Source organism: Sceloporus undulatus, chromosome 6 (assembly GCF_019175285.1).
Source record: "Sceloporus undulatus isolate JIND9_A2432 ecotype Alabama chromosome 6, SceUnd_v1.1, whole genome shotgun sequence".
NCBI classification, from domain to species: domain Eukaryota; kingdom Metazoa; phylum Chordata; class Lepidosauria; order Squamata; family Phrynosomatidae; genus Sceloporus; species Sceloporus undulatus.
This window is the reverse complement of record NC_056527.1, coordinates 70,652,712-70,673,237: the sequence shown is the minus strand read 5'-3', so window position 1 is coordinate 70,673,237 and position 20,526 is coordinate 70,652,712. Positions and strand designations below refer to the sequence as shown.

General features: G+C 39.2%; 1 protein-coding gene across 4 annotated transcripts in view; it reads right to left on the bottom strand.

Annotated features, from left to right (window-relative positions):
* The window catches only part of IGFBP1 (insulin like growth factor binding protein 1), a 64,427-nt gene extending 44,154 nt beyond the window's left edge, over positions 1-20,273 (bottom strand). The window contains exons 1-5 of one of the 4 annotated variants that reach the window (XM_042476937.1): positions 19,853-20,273; positions 18,381-18,556; positions 15,454-15,582; positions 6,005-6,130; positions 5,124-5,247 (exon numbers count right to left, since the gene is read on the bottom strand). In XM_042476937.1, the coding sequence (XP_042332871.1) occupies positions 6,098-6,130; positions 15,454-15,582; positions 18,381-18,556; positions 19,853-20,195 (681 nt within the window). In that variant the 5' untranslated portion in view covers positions 20,196-20,273 and the 3' untranslated portion in view covers positions 5,124-5,247; positions 6,005-6,097. Of the gene's footprint in view, positions 1-4,164; positions 5,248-6,004; positions 6,131-13,152; positions 13,309-15,453; positions 15,583-18,380; positions 18,557-19,852 lie in introns of those variants that run through there. The other 3 variants (XM_042476933.1, XM_042476935.1, XM_042476934.1) reach the window with 3 other exon arrangements.
* Positions 20,274-20,526: the final 253 nt, after the last annotated feature.

Genomic DNA, 20,526 nt, shown 5'->3' with positions numbered 1-20,526 from the left:
CATGTCCCACTCACAAGCACGCTTAGCATTTGAAACAGAACAGGCAGCCTCTTGTGCCGGCAAACTACATTTCCCACTCACAAGCACGCTTAGCATTTGAAACAGAACAGGCAGCCTCTTGTGCCGGCAAACTACATGTCCCACGCACAAGCACGCTTAGCATTTGAAACAGAACAGGCATTCTCCTGGAGGGTTTCCCACAGGGTTGCCATAAGCCAGAAATTCTGACATACTCCAGCTCCCAGAATTTCATAGCCTTGAGACATAGAAGAGTCAGGCTTTGAGTTCTGGTCCCCACAACACACTCCAGCTCCCAGAATTCCATAGCCTTGAGTCAGAAAAGATTTAAAGCATTGCCAGCCAAACTGGGTTACTTCTCCAGTGTGGATGCAGCGTGATGGGCTCCCTCCTGGGCTCCCTTTTGTCTCCCCCTCAGCCCCCCCCCATGGCCCCCACAAGTCCTGCCTTCCCTCTTGTTGGGAAATGCAGGCCTGGCCAAGGGGGGAGTTGGGCACACAACAACAACAACAACAACAACAGAGGAGGAGGGGGAGGGGGAGAAAAAAGAAGGGAAAGGAGAAAGAATAAAAGGAGAAGAAAGAAGAAGAATAGGAAAAAAGATAAAAAGAAGAGGAGGAGGAACGGGAAGAAAAGGAAGAGGAGGAGGAGGGGAAAGAGGAAGAGAAAGAGGGGAAGAAAAATAGGAGGAAGAGGAGGGAGAAGAGAAAGAGGGGAGGAAAAAGAATAAGAGGAGGAGGAGGGAAAGAGGAAGAGAAACAGGGGGGAAAAGAGGAAGCAGCTTGCCTGCAATTTGCAAAGCCCTCTCCAGGCTCTAGCCTTCGGCCCGCGTGAGGCTTGAAAGAGAGGAAGCTCCTCCTCTTCAGGCTGGCTGGCCAATGGGGAAGACTGGAGCTGGGGCAGGCTCCTGCAGCAGGAGCAGGCTGTCCAGCCATTGGTCAGGCAGCCTGAACAGCAAGAACCTTGCGCCACCCTTTACGGAGCCTCGCGCCCCCCCTGGGGGGCGCGCCCCACTATTTGAGAAACACTGGATTAAAGCAATATATAGCAAACAGACAGCATAGTTAATTATAAATGGGGAAAAACGAAAAAGTTCAAGATTGAAAGAGGAACACTAGGGATGCCCATTATCCCCTCTCCTATTTATATTAATGCTAGAGATTCTTAACATTCAGATAAGACAAGAAAAACTTATTAAGGGAGTACAGATTAAGGAGCATAATAAGTTTTAGGCTTCAAGATTAATCGGAGCAAAACAATAATACTTTCTAAGAATATGTCAGCAGTGGAAGAAAAAGAGCTCAGTTCTCTGTCTGGATTAAAATACAGAAGAAATCAAGATATCTTGGAATATGGCTGACCAGCAAAAACATGGATTTGTTCGAGAACAATTATAGTAAATCTTGGACCGAAATCAAGAAAAATCCTGAGAAATGGTCTAAGCTACACCTCTCCCTCTCAGGGAAAGTGGCAACAATCAAAATGAACATACTGCCTAAGTTCATTTTTTTATTCCAAAACTTGCCAATTGTGGACAATACAAAATACTTTGAACTTTGGCAGCATGAGGTAACTAAATTTCTCTGGGAAGGAAAGAAATCCAGAATAAAATGGAAGATGTTGCCAGATGAAATGAAAAGAGGGGGATTGGCATTGCCTAACCTTAAGTTATACTTTGATGCTGCCTGCCTACTATGGATAGAGGACTGGGCAAAACTACAGAATGATAGATTACTTTGTCTAGAAAGCAGATATGTGAGGTCGATGTGTGTCAATTTAATTAGCATTCCATTATCTGTGAGGAAACCCACTGACCCTGGGTGGTGTTTATTTGCATGAATTGAGTCTTGATTTTGGTGTTCTTCCTGACTGGTAGCCAAACTTTCAGTGTTTCTTCTTTCTTGTTGAAGTTGTCCAGGTGTTTGTGGATTCAAACAATCTCCCTGTGCATTCTGACCTGGTAGTTGCTGGCATGGTCCAGAATTTAAGTGTTTTCCAATAGCATTATTATTGTATTACAGTGGGGCCTCCGCATACGTGGACTTTTTATAAGCGGCTTTGAGCGTATGCGCTCAAGCCGCTGGGCGTGCGCAGGGCAAAAGGGGCAGCACGCCCCATTCAGTTGAATGGGCGCGTGCGCCTGTTGCTCCCCGCGCACCTCCGCGCCACCGTGCATGAGCCCCATTGTTTACAATGGGGCTCGGGCATAGGCGGAAATTGCCATACGCGGTGGGATCCGGAACGGATCCCCCGCGTATGGCGAGGTTCCACTGTATATTACTATAATTATTGTAACCATTGTAATCATACCATCTGTGAAACTGTTTTACATAAGCTACATTCTTGCTAAAGTTAAGGGGTTTTTTTTGTTACAAAAGAAGCTTCTGCCTGAGTGAATTCACAACCATATAGACACAGGAAACACCCTACCAATGATTTAAAACGTGTAAGAGCATGACACTGGCGACCCTAGCCCTAATAATAATAATAATAATAATAATAATAATAATAATAATAATAGGCTTTATTTATATACCGCCCAATCACTGGGAATCCGAGCTGTTTACAAAAGAGGGGATAATAGACAGTTCCCTGCCCTCAGGCTTACAATCTAAAAGACACGACACAAAAGGAGAAGGGAATGGTGAGGAGGGGAGGGGATCAGGTCCAGCATTCTTCTCTGCCTCTGAGGCCTGGACCAAGGCAGATGGACCGGAGGGAGGGCTCTTCTTCTTCAGGCTAGCCCTGAACATTTAGGGAACATATATAAAGGGTGATGCTGCACAAGTATCATTCACAAGAGGTGTTTGGTTGTTGTTTATGTAAAAAGATGGCCTTGAGGCATTGATGGGAAGAACCTTGTGACAGACACCATCACATGAAGTGATCAATGAGGTTGTGCAGTGGTTTTAAGGGATTCTGAACAGAGAAGCTTCATGCAATCTTAATCCTCACTAAAGTCTTAAAGGCTGCTTTTCTTCCCCTTGTCTTTCTTGCATGGCAATACATTGACTGAAGGCCTCCTATTGCCTCCTTTTCCCTCACCCCCCACTGCCCCCTTTTCCCTCACTGCCCTCTTGGATCTTTTCATTGTCCCCAGGGAGAAGGTAGTGCTCACTTTGAGAATCACTGTTTTAGATGGTTATTTGGCAGGGATGCTTTAACTTTGGATTCTCACATTGTCAGGGAATCCTTTTCAAAATTCTATTATTCTATGTATGATCTGATTGAACTCACTATATTCTATGGTGATTTTATTTTTTTTCCATACAGCAAATCATAGAGATCTGAAATGAGGGAGATATTATGAGGTAGAGACATAATACATCCTCAGTTTAAAAACTGAGATGTTCTGAAAAGAAAATGGGGAATAACTACAAGATTTTTCACACTTTGGGACTCTTTTCAGGAAACTTACCTACCAAAAAGGCATATCCACATACTATACCGTGTTTATTGTGTAAAATATTACTTTTCATGGAGAAAGCACTTCTTGTGCAAATAATTTTTTCTGCACTGAAAAACGTGTATTTTTGTGCAAATTAAAAGACTTGACGTGCAAACAGTGGTGAATAATTGTTCAGAGACCCTCATATTCTTACTCAGCAAAGAGAAATTGCTGAAATTATTAGTTCTTTCAATTGGGGATGAAATAAGTTTAACATTCCTGTCACAAGGTGATGCAGGACAGAGAAGAGTTGCTAGTAGTCTGAATGTCACACATGTGAGGCACATTCACCATTAAAAAAAAACAAATAAAAAAAACCCTACTACAACAACTAAGCAACAATGATTGAACTACAAGACAGAAAGACTGTCAAGAATTCCAGTGACCACTACCTCTAATATTAGAGCCAAGTACTATAGTGTAGCAAGAGAAATGTGAAGATTATTTATGGATGTAAATGTTGATATACAGCAGTATGTTGGTATATATGCCATTTGATCTATCTCCTTTGATACTGAAAACCCATTTGAAAGGCAAAGTGTGATTAGGTGTACACATTCCCTTCCATCTTTAAATACAGCCACTAATGTACCTCCCTATTTACTACCACTGCACATTACTTACTAGCAACATCTTACTTCTAATAGATCAGGTTGAGATAGCTTGCTGAGAGTCAATACATCAAAAGCAAAAGAAAATTTATTCAAAGAAAAGGGTTTATTAATCAATTTTAAATAACATGAAATAGTCTACTCATGAAAATTTACAATAGTAAACATTTACATTATAGTCTTGGTGGTTTTTTTTCTTTTAAAAACTAGACAGACATTGCATGTGTGAGGAAAACTAAAAAGACATTTAATCTTACACAGCACCTTTCACTCTGATGTTTGAATTCATAGGTATAAATTAAGGGTGCTGCATTTAAAGTGGCATGTTTGAATAATACAGTCACACAGGTGGATTAGATTATGGAAAGTTCCCACTGAATCAGCAGCCCAAAAGCATATGAAAATTACCTTTCACCACTATTTGATCTAGATTTATACATCTCTGATAGTGAAATGAAAAGTGAGACATCTTGCACACGTAGAAAAACCTTTGAATAAATACAGTATAGTATGTTTATTATACCAAGTTTGAAAAGGAATAAATACCTGACACAAAATTCATGTTTAAGTCATATTTTGAAAATAGAACCGTGCATATTTTAAGAAAAAGAGTATTAAAGTATTTACACAAAATGATTTGTTGAAGAATACAGATATATAAATTAATAAAGAGACAAATATTTTTTATTAAAAACACACAAGCAACATAAATAACCCCTCACTCTTATGAGCCAGACAGTACTGGGTAGACTATAAAAGTAATTGATTTAGTTCTTGGTACTTAATATTGTAAGAGGTGACGTTTTAGTGCCACATGTTAACTTTCAAGAACAAGAGAAGTCAACATTTTATGATCCTCCCAATTTTATCTGTGTTTGTATGGAGTAAGCCCCACTGGGATGTCTGGGACTTTATTGAAAAGCATGAAGAAATGAACATGTGCTTCAGTATCAGTTTTCTTGGCTTTAGAATCAGGCATTTTCTTGGAAAAGATTTAATATTTACTTGTACGAAGTATGCTGCATGCTTTGCCTTATTTTATTCTTGTGATCTGGCATAGTGTTCACATTCTGGATCCTCTGTCATTTCAGGAGATCCAGGAATCTTCTTTCCAGTTTTTGGAAACACACACCAACATCTTGCAGGATTTCCATCAAGTGAATTTTCACACTAAAGGAATTTTTAAATTCAAATTTAGAAAACAGTAACCATAAGTAAAATATTTAACAATGACTAGGTTAGATATTACAGGACATCTTGTCTTCTGCACCAATGCTTATGTTCATAAAACATAAAACATCATATTTATTTAAATTGTATACATTTTTGCTCTCTAAACTATACTGTACTATTAGCGAGAAGAGACCTTGAAAATATGTTGAATATTTGTTTATTCACTTCTCAAAAGATGTATGTGAAAGAGATCTAGGAGCTTTCCAAGAGCACAAGCTGAACATGTTAACAGTGTGAGGTGGCAGCTAAAAAACCAAATATTATTCTGTGCTGCATCATAGGAGTATAGTGTCTAGATTAAGGGAAGTAATGTTGCCACTCTATTCTGTTTTGGTCAGACCTCACCTGGAACACCATATCCATTTCTGGCATGATAATCAAAGAAGGATATTGACAACTAGAATGCGTCCAGAAGAGGGGTTGCTAAAATGATAAAGGGTCTGGAAACCATCACCTATGAGGGGTGGTGCAGGGAGCTAGCTATGTTTAGTTTGCAGAAAAGACAGTTAAGAAATGACATGGTAGTAATGTTTAAATAATGTGGATGCTCTGTTGGGGGGGGGCATCCAATGGAATGGCATCTGGGTAGGATGTGGATGGTAGTTGGAGGTCACAGGTAGTGTGTTTCTGCAATGATGCATATGTATAGTGGGGAGGCAAGAGGAAAACAATCACCTAGCAATGGAATTGATACCTTGCTGTACTGTCAGCCCATGCATATCAGGGCCATCTTGGGAATGGGCCATGTGGACAGTGGGGTTTCAAAGTGCTTTTGGAAAAAGCAGGATCAAACCACTTTTTCCTGCCCATCTGCTTGGGCCTGGAGAGAGAGAGGAGAGAGAAGAGATAATGAACCTACCAGGAAAATAAGTAGGTCAGAGGGACTAAAGGAAGTCCTTGGGAGAATTACTACACTTACAGTGTAATATAATTTATTTCCCCCCAGAAACATATTGAATTAATTAATTAATTAATTAATCATTGTGTTGGAAGAGACCTCAAGGGTCATTGAGTCCAACCCCCTGCCATTCAGGAACACAGAATCAAAGTACCCCCAACAGATGGTCATCCATCCTTTGCTTAAAAACCTCCAAAGAAGGAGCATATTCCACAGTTGAACAGCTCTGAGTTCACCCTCAGATTTAGGCGGAATCTCTTTTTCTATTGATTGAATCCATTGCTCCTTGTCCCAGTCTCTGAAGCTGCAGAAAACAAATTTGCTCTATCTTCAGTATGACATGCCTTTAAATATTTAAACAGGGCTATTATATCAACTACTTTTCTCCAGGTTAAACACTCCTCATAAGGCATGGTTTCCAGATCTTTCACCATTTGAGTTGCCTTCTTCTGGATACACTACAGCAGGTCAACATCTTTTTTTAAATTGTGGTGTCCAACTGAACACTGCATTCCAGGTGATGCCTTACTTTTCTTGATCTAGACACTATACTTTTATTGGTGCAGCCTAGAATCACATTGGCCTTTTTAGCTGATGCAGCACACTGTTGATTCATGTTCAACTTGTAATCAACTAAGAGTTCTAGATACATTTCACATGCACTGTTGTCAAGCCAGCTGCCCCTCAACCTATATCTGTGCATCTCATTTTTTCTGCCTAAGTGCAGTCCATGCTGAAATTCATTATGTTAGTTTTGGCCCAGCTTTCTAATCTATTAAGATCATTCTGAATTTTGATTCTGTCCCCTGGGCTCTAGCTATTTGTTAGCTATTTAGTTACTCTAGATTAGTTATTCCTTCTAATTTTGTGTCATCTACATGCCCTCTATTTCTTTATCATGTCATTGATAAAGATGTTGAATAGCACTTAAACAGTCACTTATTTATTGATATAAGAAATACATTTTGGTCTGATAAGATTAAAAAAATGTTAGAAGTATAAAATAAACTTTGGCAATAGAGAATATAGAGATATGTACAAAATGATATAAAGGATATAAGATGAATAAGGAAAAATATGCAACACATTGTGTTGGGTGGACTCAAATAATCTGACCTTGAAAAGATTAAAAGTGAAAAGGAGAAATAATAGTAAAGGATTCCAAAAGTATTAGGGCTAAGGAATAGAAGTCTTTCTCTGGTTTTGAAGGTCAAACTTATCAGTAAGTCAAGAGTCAGATAACTCTGGCATGGAAGGGAAAACTGATTAAGATTATAAGTGCTGTATAAATTGGAAAAACATGGTTTGTACAATAGACCCACCTACTGGAATTTCAGTAAATTATTATACCTAAAAGTATCAGAAATTTAGATTAACACATTTTTTTAGTTGAACAGTGTTGATGGAAGCTTAGGAGAACAACTTTCTGAGGATAAAATAACAATAGCTAATAGGTCAAGAGGAGAGAAATTGCCCAAAGAAGAAAAACTTGATAAAGATAAACTAAAAAGGAGGGGATACCTATAGAAATGAAATAAAACAAGATATGAAAGCAGAATTGAAGGACATTTAAGAAAAACAATAGAATAAATATCAGAAGATGTAAGAAAAGCAAATGTGAAAGTGAAAGAGTTACAAGACAAATTAGAGGACCTAGAAAAGAAGGTGAGCAAAATAGCAAAATCAGATGATGAGAAATCAAATGAAAGCTTTAGAATTAAAAATGAAAAAGATCTGTTTGAAATTAAGAGGTCATAAAAAACAAGTAAGCAAGATTTGTATGGAAAATTAATGCTCACCTTGGTAGACTTTGTAGGGAAAATAATCTCTATCAGATGTCACCATCGCCAGCCACAGATGCTGGCAAACCATGAGTAATAAACTCTTTCAGAACACAGCCCACATACCATCAATATTGATATGACCATCAATATCAATATTGATATGACCATCAATAGGAGTAATGTGTCTAGATCAAAGGAAGTGATAGTACCACTGTATTTTGCTTTGGTGAGGATTCACCTGGAATATTGTGCCCAGTTCTGAGCACCTCAATTCAAGAAGGATGTTGATAAGCTGGAACGTGTCCAGAGGAAGAAGACCAAAATGGTGAAAGGTTTGAAAGCCATTTCCTATGAAGAGCAGCTTAGTGAGCTGGGAATATTTAGCCTGATAAAAAGATTAAGAAGGGACCTGACAGTCATATTTAAATATTTTAAAGGATGTCATATTGAAGAAGGAACAGGCTTTTTTTCATGGCTCCAGAGACTAGGACAAGGAACAATGGATTAAAACTACAGGAAAAGGGATTCTACCTAAATCTCAGGAGGAACTTTCTGATGGTCAGAACTGTTTGACAGTGGAATATGCTGCCTCAGTGTGTGGTGGAATCTCCTTCTTTGGAGGTTTTAAATAAAGGCTGTTGGGGATGCTTTGATTGGTGTTCCTGCATGGCAGGGGGTTGGACTTGATGGCTCCTGTGATCTCTTCCAGCTCTATGATTCTATGAGATGGATTGGGAAGTGGAAAGGATTTTTAGAGTAAAATCTCAGAAAGCAAAAGTAAGAAACTTACCCCATAATATTGTAATATATTTTGTAAGGGGGAAAATGAGATATGATTGTCTAGAGAAATTTAGGACGTAAATTTGAGATTGAGAGAGAAGAATTTAAAATATATAAGGACATTCCAATAAACCTTTTATGGAAAGAAGAGAGTATAGGTTTTTGATTTCCAAACTCAAAAGTAAAGGGATCTCCTATAGGTGGGAGAAACTCAAATGAATTTTCTTTCAATATAAACACAAAACTTTTAAGATATATAAAGTTGAAAAGTTGAATGACTTCTGGGAAAAATATGAGAAAGGAACTGAGAGGCATTCAGGAGAAAAAACAAGATGAAAGAAAGTTGGAGAAATGTCAGAGAACTTAAATCGAACAGGAAGAGAATGAAGAAGGAAGTAGAAGTAGTACAATCAGGTAAAGATGAAATAGACTCTGAAGGAGAAAAGGATAAGGAATCAAAACGAACCTGAATATAAGGAATACAAAAGGACTTAATACAATGAAAAGGGGCTAAAAATTCATTATTTAGGGCAGGGGTAGGCAACCTTTTTGAGCCGGGGGCCGGGTTGCTGTCCCTCAAACAACTGGGGGGCCGAAGCCAATAAATAAATAAATAAATAAATAAATTTTAAAAAAATAAATATATAAATAAACCAGGACAAATGTAGGACAAAATTTTCAAATGGAAGACACTTTTTTTAAAAAAAAATGGAGGACACGCGAAAAAATTTGCTGATTTTTTAAAAAATGTTAATATAAATGCATGTTTCTGAGGCTTCTATAGACAATTGCCCCCCAAAGGCCCCAGCGGCAATCGGCGGCAGGACCGGGCTGGGGCCGGTCCCAAGGCCTTGCCGGGCCGCATCTGGCCCGCGGGCCGCAGGTTGCCTACCCCTGATTTAGGGAAAACAAAGAGTGATGTTACCTGTTTATAAGAAACTTGCATTAAGAATATAAAAACAAGATTACTCAGAAATAAAATATGTGGATTTTTTTATTTTTGCTTCAGATAAGAGGAAAAGAGGGATTCTTGTATGTGTAAATCCAAAAATTTACAGAACAGATGTTTAACAACAAAAAGTTGACAATTTTTAGGTCTTGACATAATTAGGAAGATTGTAAGTTATCAATGTGGCAGTATGAATTTCTAGAAAATAAGAAAATAATGAGCCTCTACAAAATAAGAAATTTAGAAAATAAAAAATTAAATTCTACAAGGATTTGATGCTAAAAATATTGGAATAGAATTATGACTCAAATAGTGACTGAAATGATGTCAAAGGATCTACAATAGAAAGAAGTTCAGTAAAAAGGATAAAAATAATCAAGGGAAGCTCCCAAAATCTATTGACAATTTAATGGAAAATTTATCATTATTAGATGTGTAGAGGTATAAATATGGGATGGCTCTAGACCAGACCTGCACAACTTGGCAGTAGATAGGAGCCAAAATTAAAATAAGTACAACTTTTTCAGGCTTCATATAGATTTTAATTAATTAATAATTAATTATTATTAAATATTATTAATTATAATTCTGTTCTCCTTTCCTTGGGAGAAAACTGAGTGGTGGAGAAGCCTTGCATGGCATGTGTTCACCCCTCTTCCTCCTCCACTGTCCAGCCTTCTCCTTGGAGGAAAGCCCAGCAGCAGTGAAGCCTTTAGGACTGAGCATCCGCCCCTCTTCCTTCTCCACTACCTGGCCTTCTCTTTGGGAGAAAGCCCAGTGGTGGAGGAGCCTTCAAGGGTGAGTGTTCACCCTTACTATTTCTCCACCTAGTGCTCACTTCGGAAGAAGCCTGAGTTGCGGAGAAGCTTTGACGTTGTTCCACATCCTTGTGGGTCGCCCAAAATCCTTTGGTGGGCCATATGTTGTGAAGGCCTGCTCTAGACTTTACATTCTTTCAGATAGATCTGAGACCGTTTCAATAATTGATATGTTTCTAGTTACTAAATCATTAAGTACAAATATAATCAAGATAGAGACCTTTTGAGGAATCTGATCGTAATCTTATTAGGTTGATATTGAAGAATAATAATCAAGAATACAGTTGGCAGCTTAATGATAGATTATTGAAAGTTTACTTCTGCGAAAATTTACAAAAAGGACAAAATTGATTTGGTTTAGGATGCAAGTAAAATTGTGATGAAGGTTCTTCATAAATTAAAATGCAGAATTGGAGAAAAAGCAGAGAGAAAAAAAAATCCAGAAATAAGCAACACCACTTTTAAAAAGTAGGAATATTTAAAAGAAGTCTACCCACAAAAGATTTACAAAAATAAATTAAAATGTTTCAAAAACAATTAGACTTGAACATGACTATAGAAATAGAAAATAAATTAACATTTGTAAGACAAAATATTTTTGACTGTGTTAATAAAACATGGTAAGGGCTTGCTTACAAGCTCAGGAAAAAATAAGAATATAATTTCAAAAATTAAAGTAGGAGAAAATGAATGTATGGACAAGATAAAATTAAAAAGACATTCCACAGGTATTATACATAACTTTTTCAAGAACTTCAAAACTTAGATTAAATTATGTGTTTTAACTTTCGTACATTTATAATCTTAATTTTATACTGTTTTAACTGTGTTATTTTAATTGTTTTTTAAATTGTTTTTAAGGTGTTTTTATCTTTTAAGCCATCTTGGGTCCATTTGTGGGAGAAATGCAGCATAAAAAATTAATTAATTAATTAATTAAAACTAATGAAGGAAAAGGTAAAGATCGTTTAGGCGCTGTATAAGTGGGCAGAAAGGGGCAGCGAGATACCCCCCCCTTTCTGCCTCAGATCGGTGGCGTGGCAAACTCACGCCACGGCACTGATCTGGCCTATGCAGAGCACAAAAATTAGCCGTTTTTTCCAGCTCTTTTTTGTGCCTCTGAAGAGGCACCATAGCCAATGCCAGGCAGCTTGATCATGCCCCTTTGGTGGCGCCCCATTTGGGCGCTGCGCCAAAGGTATGTATGTCATTAAGGTGCGCACCCTCTGAATGGGTGCATGTAAAGAAGGTACCCGGGAAGCGCGGGGAGGGTTGTGAACATGGGGACACTCAGCCCTCACCCGCCCACAGACCAGTGCTTTTTGCCCGTCTGTATCGGGCCTTAGACAAACAGAAAATTCAGAACTTTTGGAAAACCAGAAGCAAAAGTTAAATTACCTAGTGATGGTGGCTGAAATAGTGAATGCAATCAAGAATTGTAACCTCCCTCCAAAAAAACAAAAACAAAAAAACAGGAGCTGATGGATTTACAGCAATGTACCACAGAATATTTGAGGATCAACTTGTGCTACCATTTCAACATACTATTGAAATTATAGATGGAAATGTACAGTACTGAAATCATGGGGTGAAGCTAATACAGTGGTACCTCGGGATACGAAATACTCAGGTTACGAAATTTTCGGGATACGAAAAAATCCCATAGGAAAACATTGTTCCGGGTTACGAATGTTTTTTCGGGTTACGAAAAAACTTTTGGTGCTTTTTTCGGCTTTTTCGCACGGAATCGCGGCTTTTCCCCATTAGCGCCTATGGCAATTCGGCTTACGAAGGCTTTTCGGGTTACGAACGGTGCCACGGAACGAATTAATTTCGTAACCCGAGGCACCACTGTATAACATTGATTCAAAAAGAAGAGCATGATCCCATCAACCATAAAAAAATATAAGCCAAAGTCTCTGTTGTTGTTGTGTGCCCTCAAGGTGTTTCTGATATATGAACCTACCATGGGGTTTTCTTGCCAAGATTTATTTAGGGAAGGTTTGCCATTGATCTTTTCATCAGTGCTTCCTAACAGATGAAAAGGAATACTTCAAGACTGGATCCAAAATTTTTTTGATTTTTTGCCAAGAAGACAATTAAAAGACAATATTGTTGGGATATAGAGAAAATGCACAATGTGGTATTAAATAGTGATTGGACAACAAAGGGTCACTGTCAGCCATGATGACAAGGCATTTTTCCACCAGTGCTGAGTCATGGGAAGTGACATCAGAGAAGATGGTCATCAAGTGCAGTAAAGTGCTGCAAAAGGCTGCAAAAATGCAAAGTAACCCTGGACAGGGGACAGAGATCATTGTGACACAGGAGGAAGAGGCAAGGCCATAAAGGCCACATGGAGCCCTGGCTATAAAAGGGGAGTGCCTCAAGTCACAGTGTGGGTTGTGGATGATGGTGGAGTTGTAAGATAGCCTTGTACATAGTGGAACTTCTAAAGAATAAAAGCCTTGTAAAGAGACATCTGGCTAGAGTCTCTTTTGTCAGCTTCTGGAAGGGGAGAGGCATTTTTCCAGTTTGCACACAGCTGTCTGTCGCTTGTGTGATCCTGGTGCAGAATGTCAGCATGACAAATCACGTACTGCGCAACAACGCTAACAAATACAATGTTTATTCTCAATACAATTGAATATTTTGATAAACACCTAGTGAAAAAAGGCATATGCAAGCCATTGTTTCAATCACATGAAAGTCCTCCTTCCCCACTTAGGGGCTCAGCAGATAGGCTGGGATATCAGGGCACAGTCTGTCCTGTGAATAACAAAATCTGTGGATGTTCAAGTCCCATTAAATATAATGACACAGCAAAATGGTGTCCCTTATAAAAAAATGGAAAATCAAGGTCTGATATTTGAAATTTATACTTTTTTTGAACATTTTCAAACCATGGATGCTTGAATCCATGTATAAAAATCCATGTATAAGAAGGGCCGACTGTACTATTTAGACCTCCATCACCACATCTGATGTGGAGATGGGGTGCCTACTCAGGCACCCTGTTTCTATGTCAGATGAAGCAATGAGGGTCTGCTCAGTAGCAATGATGGAGGAGACAAGTAAGGGACACATAGGAATGTTTGGTTTGTCAAGGGTCTCAATAGAGAAACTCAATAGCAAATGATGGGTGATGTTGACCTGTGCTAAGGACCCCTTGTATCAACATCAGACAAGGACCACCCGTTTGGCATCTGGTCTGCTTGATCCCAGCCTGGGTATATTGGGCTGTGTCATCCCTACAGGACAAGGCAAGGCTGGGGGGGAGGGGGGCTGCACAGCCCTTTGGGCCTGTACAGATAGCTCCCTAGTTAGGAACAAGTCATAGAGCTTTATCACACTAGTGAGATCCCGCGGACAAATGGGAGTTAAATGCAATTTAAAATACATTCAAATTTAAACAAAACTTTCAAATTTGGGGAGTTTGTCACACCAAATTGCTTCCAAAACTAAATAATGTGAAGTTAAACCACAGCTAAAGCAGAGAAAACCGGCAGCTTTTTACTTTCAGGATGTTATGAAAGTAAAAAGCTGCCGGTTTTCTCTGTTTTAACTGCGGTTTAACTTTGTGTTATTTCACATTAACTGCGACATCATGTGATAAACTTTGGGCATTTCTGGGTTTTCTTTGCATTAAATCATGTTTAAATCCCGTTTGCCCGAGGGATCTCGCTAATGTGATAAACTCCATAGTTATACTAAAAGTGGAGTGAACTTACACCTTCTTAAGTTATAATCATAATAAAATACAGTTAAAACACCATTACTGGAGAGAGAGGTCTCAGAGTTTAGCTATATATAACTTACTTGCTAAACAGTTTTTAAATTCAGTGAGATAGTGTCAGGAACGCATTAGTTTAATGCTTTCCTGTCAGAGTTTGTTTTGAGTTGTTTTAAATAGAGATGGGATTGATAGTTGATATTGTTGATGCTGATGGTTTAAACTGTGAGGCTGTGCTTTAAGGGTTAATGAGGGTCAGAAGAGCAAAAAAATGCAGAAAAAACAGCTCCTTTGGAATGTATGTGGGATGGTTTTACCTTGGGTGCAGAGAGAGGCTTGAGATTAAAAAAAATGTGGTTAAGAAGCTAATGAACAGTTTCAATAAGTTGTTTTAATAAGTGATGGGTTCAGTTTTATGTGTGTTTAGTTATTGATTAATATAGGTCAAATATATGTGATGATATTGTTAAATATATGATACCAATTAGAAATGCTATATAACATATACAGAGGGCAGATGTTGCTCCCAGGTTGTTAAGTCTAGTCCTGGTAGGAAGCTGAAGATTCACACACATCATGCCAATTGTCGGATTTCTGGACAGTAACCATTACAGCATGTCAATGGCTAAAGTGCAGGAACTGGGAGCCAATCACTTAGACAATCTTATGGAGAGGGATTTTGCTATGTTATATAAAAGTGTTTCAATGTGTCCTAACTTCAGACTTGTCAAAAAAGTTACAGACCCATCTTCTAAGATTTTCTTTTCTATAATAAAGCTATTCTTCTAGAATTTGTTTTTGTTTTTGTTTTAATATGAAAGAAGGTCGTTAGACAAGCTGTACCTGACAGATAGTTCCTTTTGTTTTTCTGGAGTAAGTAACCAGTGATTGTATCTGTCAAGAATTTTAAAACACCTTAAATAGGCTTCACAGCCATGCCACATTATATTTGTTTTAATCATGGGGGATGGGGGGCTGCATTTTTTCTAAGAACAATTACAAGGGAATAAGCTGATTGAATGCAATAGCATTTCTGAATACACAGGACTGAGCTGTTTGATTTTTATTATTTTTCAGCACAACTGTTTACCTGCTAATGTCATTCCATTTACAGAGCAATGGACAAAACATTCATTTATGTAGCACAACACTTATCGCCTCTAGTTTCCAGAATAATTTACCTGTTTGCTATGGTAAAATCCATTTCTGTGACAGTTGGGTAAATAAAATCTGTATATCTCGCCTCTGGTTCTTTCTTGAGCTTTTGCCAATTTATCCAGTGCCCTGTAGAGTTCTTTTTGACATGGCCCCTGAAAAGTTTAAATTTTTATAAATACTGAAATGTTAAAGCAAAAAGGGAAAAATAAGAAACATTGTTTATGTCAACTATAAAGAAATCTGAATGAAATGGTATATTAATATGCTATATCCATCTAGCTGAATACCAAGGAGCCCTGGTGGTGCAGTGGCTAAATGCCTGTACTGCAGTCACTCACAAACCATAAGGTTGTGAGTTCAATACCAGTTAGGGGCTCCGTGTCAACTCAGCCTAGCATCCGTCCGTAAGTCACTAAAATGAGTACCCAGCTTGTTGGAGGCAGTTAGTTTACACTTTGTAAACTGCTTAGTACATCAGTAAGTGGTATAAAAATGTACTTGCTATTGCTACTTCCATATATCTATATTGAATACTACCATATATCTATATACTTATCACATACATAGGTGTTTAAATTCATCCAGCAACTAGCATTGACTAAAAGCAGGGGTAGGCAACTGCGGAAGATGCAGGGAGCATTCCCCCCCAGCCCTCCATACACTTCCCACAGTTCGTGACATTGTTTCCTGTTTCTGAGTTTTGGCTATTTCTATCTGATATTCAGTTTGGATGGTGGTAGTAAGGTGTTTCACATTACTTACCACTCCAGGAGAGACTTTTAAAGTTCATTTGAGTAATTTTATGGATTTAGTAGGCATCTATAAGCTCATGAACTTGAAAATTTTAGGTAAAGTTGGATTCTTCTCTACCTATACTTTCTTATCTTTTGTCTAGAAACCAGTTCATTTGCATTTTAAGACCACAGGTCTTAGATAGAATGGGACTGATCTTACTAGACAAGGTGATAATGTCAGCGATTTCTCCAGGATTATGAAAATGATAAGATCTGGAGTTAAGTCAAATTCTGCTTTTCCCTGTTTAACTTAGGGGCTCGACAGACAAGGAGAAAGGGGCGGTCAGACGCCTCCCTTTTCTGCCCCCAATGGAGGCTGCAGCAACCAAATGGCGCAGCCTTTGGGAACCCTAAAAAGAACCCACTCCCAGCAGGTTCTTTTTAGGACGTGTACAGGGCACCATTGGCAAGTGCATGTACGCTGATGACGTCCACGCCGCACTGTGCGGTTTGGGCACTGTGCCGCATGGACATCATTGTTATGTGCCCCTATGTACGGGGACATGCCAAGATGGCTCCAGCATCACGTGGTAGGGCTAGGAAACATGTGGACACTCCGCTCTCCTGAGCCCTAAAATCAGCCACAGGCCGGTGCAACCCACTGGTCTGTTCCGGGCCTTACTCATGTTCTGTTCTTTGGTGCCCTCGAGTGGTTCTTCATTCCCAGTTCCACAAATTTCCCCCTTCTAATACATAATAGTGATATTATGGGGCTGAACAGAAGCCTCGAAAAGCTGGTTTCCAGGCAGCTTGGGGGCATGGTGTTTTGATGCTGCATGTCCCAAAGATGCCTGGAAGATGCCCAGATGGTTTCAAGCTACTCTGGGGCATGGTGTTTTGACACTGCATGCCCCTGAAGTGCATGGAAGCTGCCCTGGGATTGTGCAGGGGAGACCTATGCTGGCCCTTTGCTGGCCCAAAATGGAGTGGATCTTTTCTGCTCCTATTTGGGTTGGCTACAGGGCAGATGGGGCTGTGTGTATCTGTTTGCTATGGCTCCACGGTGGCCCAATCCTCCCTTTTGGGGTGGTTTGTATCACCCCTATGTATGGTTGTATTTAAAGGTACCAGATCTCATCTGATCTTGGAAGAGAAGCAGGGTCAGCTGTTTACCTGGATGGGAGACCATCAGCAAATACCAGGTGCTATAGACAATATTCCAAAGGAAGGAATTGGCAAAATCACTTGTGAGTATTCCTCGCCTAAGAAAACTCTATGAAATTCACGAGGCAACTCTAAGTGGACAGGCAACTTGAAAACACACACACACAAACTAATGAATAAAAGATTTTAGAAAGTATATAGTGACTCATTACTTTTTCTTAATCATCCTTAATAATGATAGAATAACATGGCCAGAAGCTGCTTCTTTATGCCCTTGTGTTCATTCCCTAGGTAAATGTTTCATATACTTAACTAAGTAGATGATATAGAATACTAGCCAGTATTTCTTCCTTTCTTTTCCATTACATTTCTCACAGTCACTTTCCAGTTGTAGGCATAATCCAGTTGTCGGCATAATCTCAAAATGCAATCAAATTAACCTGAAAATGTAGGACCTGTACAGACTGGGGGCAAAAGGTGGACAGAGGCCACCGCTTTCTCACCTGGATCATGGCTGCGCCAACCAAACGGCATGGCAATGATGATCCTAGAAAAAGGAGCCATGAAACGCAACTCCTTTCTCTGCCGCTGCCAAGGCGCCATTAACGCCCTGGAGCAGAGTGGTATCTTCCCTTGTACACCACACCATTTGGACATGGTGCACGAGGCACATCATCATCGTGTGTGCCATCTGAATGGGCGTGTGCCAAGATAGTGCCTGGACAGATTGGTAGGGCTTGGGAGTGTGCAGACGCTTTGCTCTTCCGAGCCCTACTTTCGACCCCAGGCCAGTGCATAGTGCCAGTCTGTACCAGGCCATAGTTTCTGACTTATTTGTTATATTTGAACCTTTTTTCTCAAAGGTTCTCAAGAGCGGCATTTATTCTCATAACAACCTTATAAAGTGGTTGTAAAGTTACAAAATAGTGACTTGTCAGAGTTATGCAGTAATCACCATGAGATGGGACCCATAAAGAACTAGTATTTTTTTCCCCTGATGATTAAGGCCTTGAGTATAACTTGTCCAGATACAAGGATGTTAAGGGACTCACCTGTTCCTTCCCTTTCTTAATTTCAGCTAGTCTCCTTGCTTTCATGTTTTCATAGGCACTTATTGCATTCCAAGGGACAGATTTCTCTTGGCCAATAGGAAATAACAGTTGATAGCTCAGAAGTTGAGCTGTCATTTGAGTGCCTTCAGTAGGTATGTCTTCTGGTTCAACAGTTTCTGTAGGGAAGAATCAGAATAGTAAGAGTATGATACATTTCAACAGGAAGTTTTGTACAAGTTATAGTGAAATAAATAGAAAGAACCACAAAAGTGCACAGTGGTAACCTTCATCTATCAATGGAAAATATGTAGATAAAAGAAAAATTCTGTGTAGACCATAGTGGAATGAAATCTTAGAAATTTATTTATTTATTTATTTAGCACCATAAATCTACATTTATAGACATTATAAATCAACACATAACCTGCCAAAAAGTCCAAAACCTGCCAAAATCCAAAAAGTCATATGATAAAATACACTGTAGTTAGACTGCAGTTAGACTAATTATACCATTAAAATCCAGCCAACTCTATAAAATTATAAAACAGGTAATACATCAACAATCTAGATTATAAACTAAATTTACATGCAAAGACTTTGATTGACTACAGCACCACAGCACTTATTGGGCACAAGACAATCCACAGATCAAAGGCAGAAGGGTTCCCAGTCCAGGTCCAGTGTAAAAATAAGGAATCATAATGTCACCCTTGACATTTCCTGCCAGTAGTTATCCTGTGCATAGTATATTGAGCAGGAACACACAGGTCCTCTGGTCACAATCTTCCCTTCTATAGTGAGAAGTATTCTTCTGGTTCTATTTAAATTACATAATTATTTCTCAGCATGAGTCTGGAACTGCAGATGACTCCATGCATTGAAGCAAAAAATTATCTAATGTATGCCTTAGTTCCCTAGAGGTCAGCGAACAAAGTAATTTATATGTATGCTTCACCTCCACACTTCAGGGTATACCCATAGCACTCTCAGTGTGCTTGCATACTCTCTCTCTCTCTCTCTCCCTTCCTCTCTCTCTCTCTCTATTTTACTGAGGCCTTGAAATTTTCCTTAGTAAAAATGTCATTTTTGAGGCTCGTACTTAAGGAAGTATCTTATTCTGAATCCGACAACTAGCCTGTTTAATCACATCCACAGCGGGAGAGGTCTGACCCAGCCCCTGTCACCTCAGCTTCAAATTGTTAAGGACTGAACCAGAAATTTTCTGCTTGCAAAGCACTGAATCTAGTACTATGTTACATCCTAAAGCTCTCTAACAAGTCAGGCAACTCCTTAAGCATACAGGTTCATGTTTTCACAAAATACTATCACAGACTACCTGCTGCAAAGGAGACCTCATGCTGAAATAACTGCAGTTCTCATCCTTGACTTTCTGTCAATTCAGCCAGTATGTGACATGTGTACTTCCTATTCTATTCTAGTAAAAATGCACAAGAGAAAGATGAGCTCTTTACCTGCAGTCTCGGAGATGTCAGTGGTAGGTAGGCAGGTGCCTTGCCCATGGGTGAGGGCATAAAGTGGTCTGGTTTCCTCTGGGTGCACACGGCAGCTGAGCCTCTGACCACAACGTGCTGTGTACACTCCACAGGGGTCCCCTAATTGAAGGGCACAAGTATGGCAGCAGCCACAGCCTGGCTGGAGAGTTATTTCAGGGCAGTTGGCAGGCACCAGTGGGCACAAAATAAGCTTCTCTTCAGTGCATGGGGCACAATGTATTGCATGGAGAGCAGCACCAAAGATAAAGCAAGGGCAGAGGAGGAAAAGAAGCAGCTCACAGGAGAGCCCTTTAGAAGGCATGATGAATGAGCCAGCTGAGTCTGGAGAGGAACAGCAGTCACTTTGCCCACTTTCAGCTAGTGTTATCACTGTCTTCCTTTATGTAGGGCATTTATATAGTTTCTCGTCAGTCTATTAATCTTCAACTCCAAGTTAATTATTATCTCAGCTGGAGGGACAAGAAAAAAACAACCACATAATTAGATTGGTTGTTTCTATCCACCCCTTTTATTAATTCCCCTCTTTTAAAAATTATAAATAATTCAGCATTATTCCATTCATTCTTAGATTTTACATGATAGTTTTCAAAATGTCTTTAGAAAAGGGAGGGAGGTTGTTCTTTCCTAAAAGC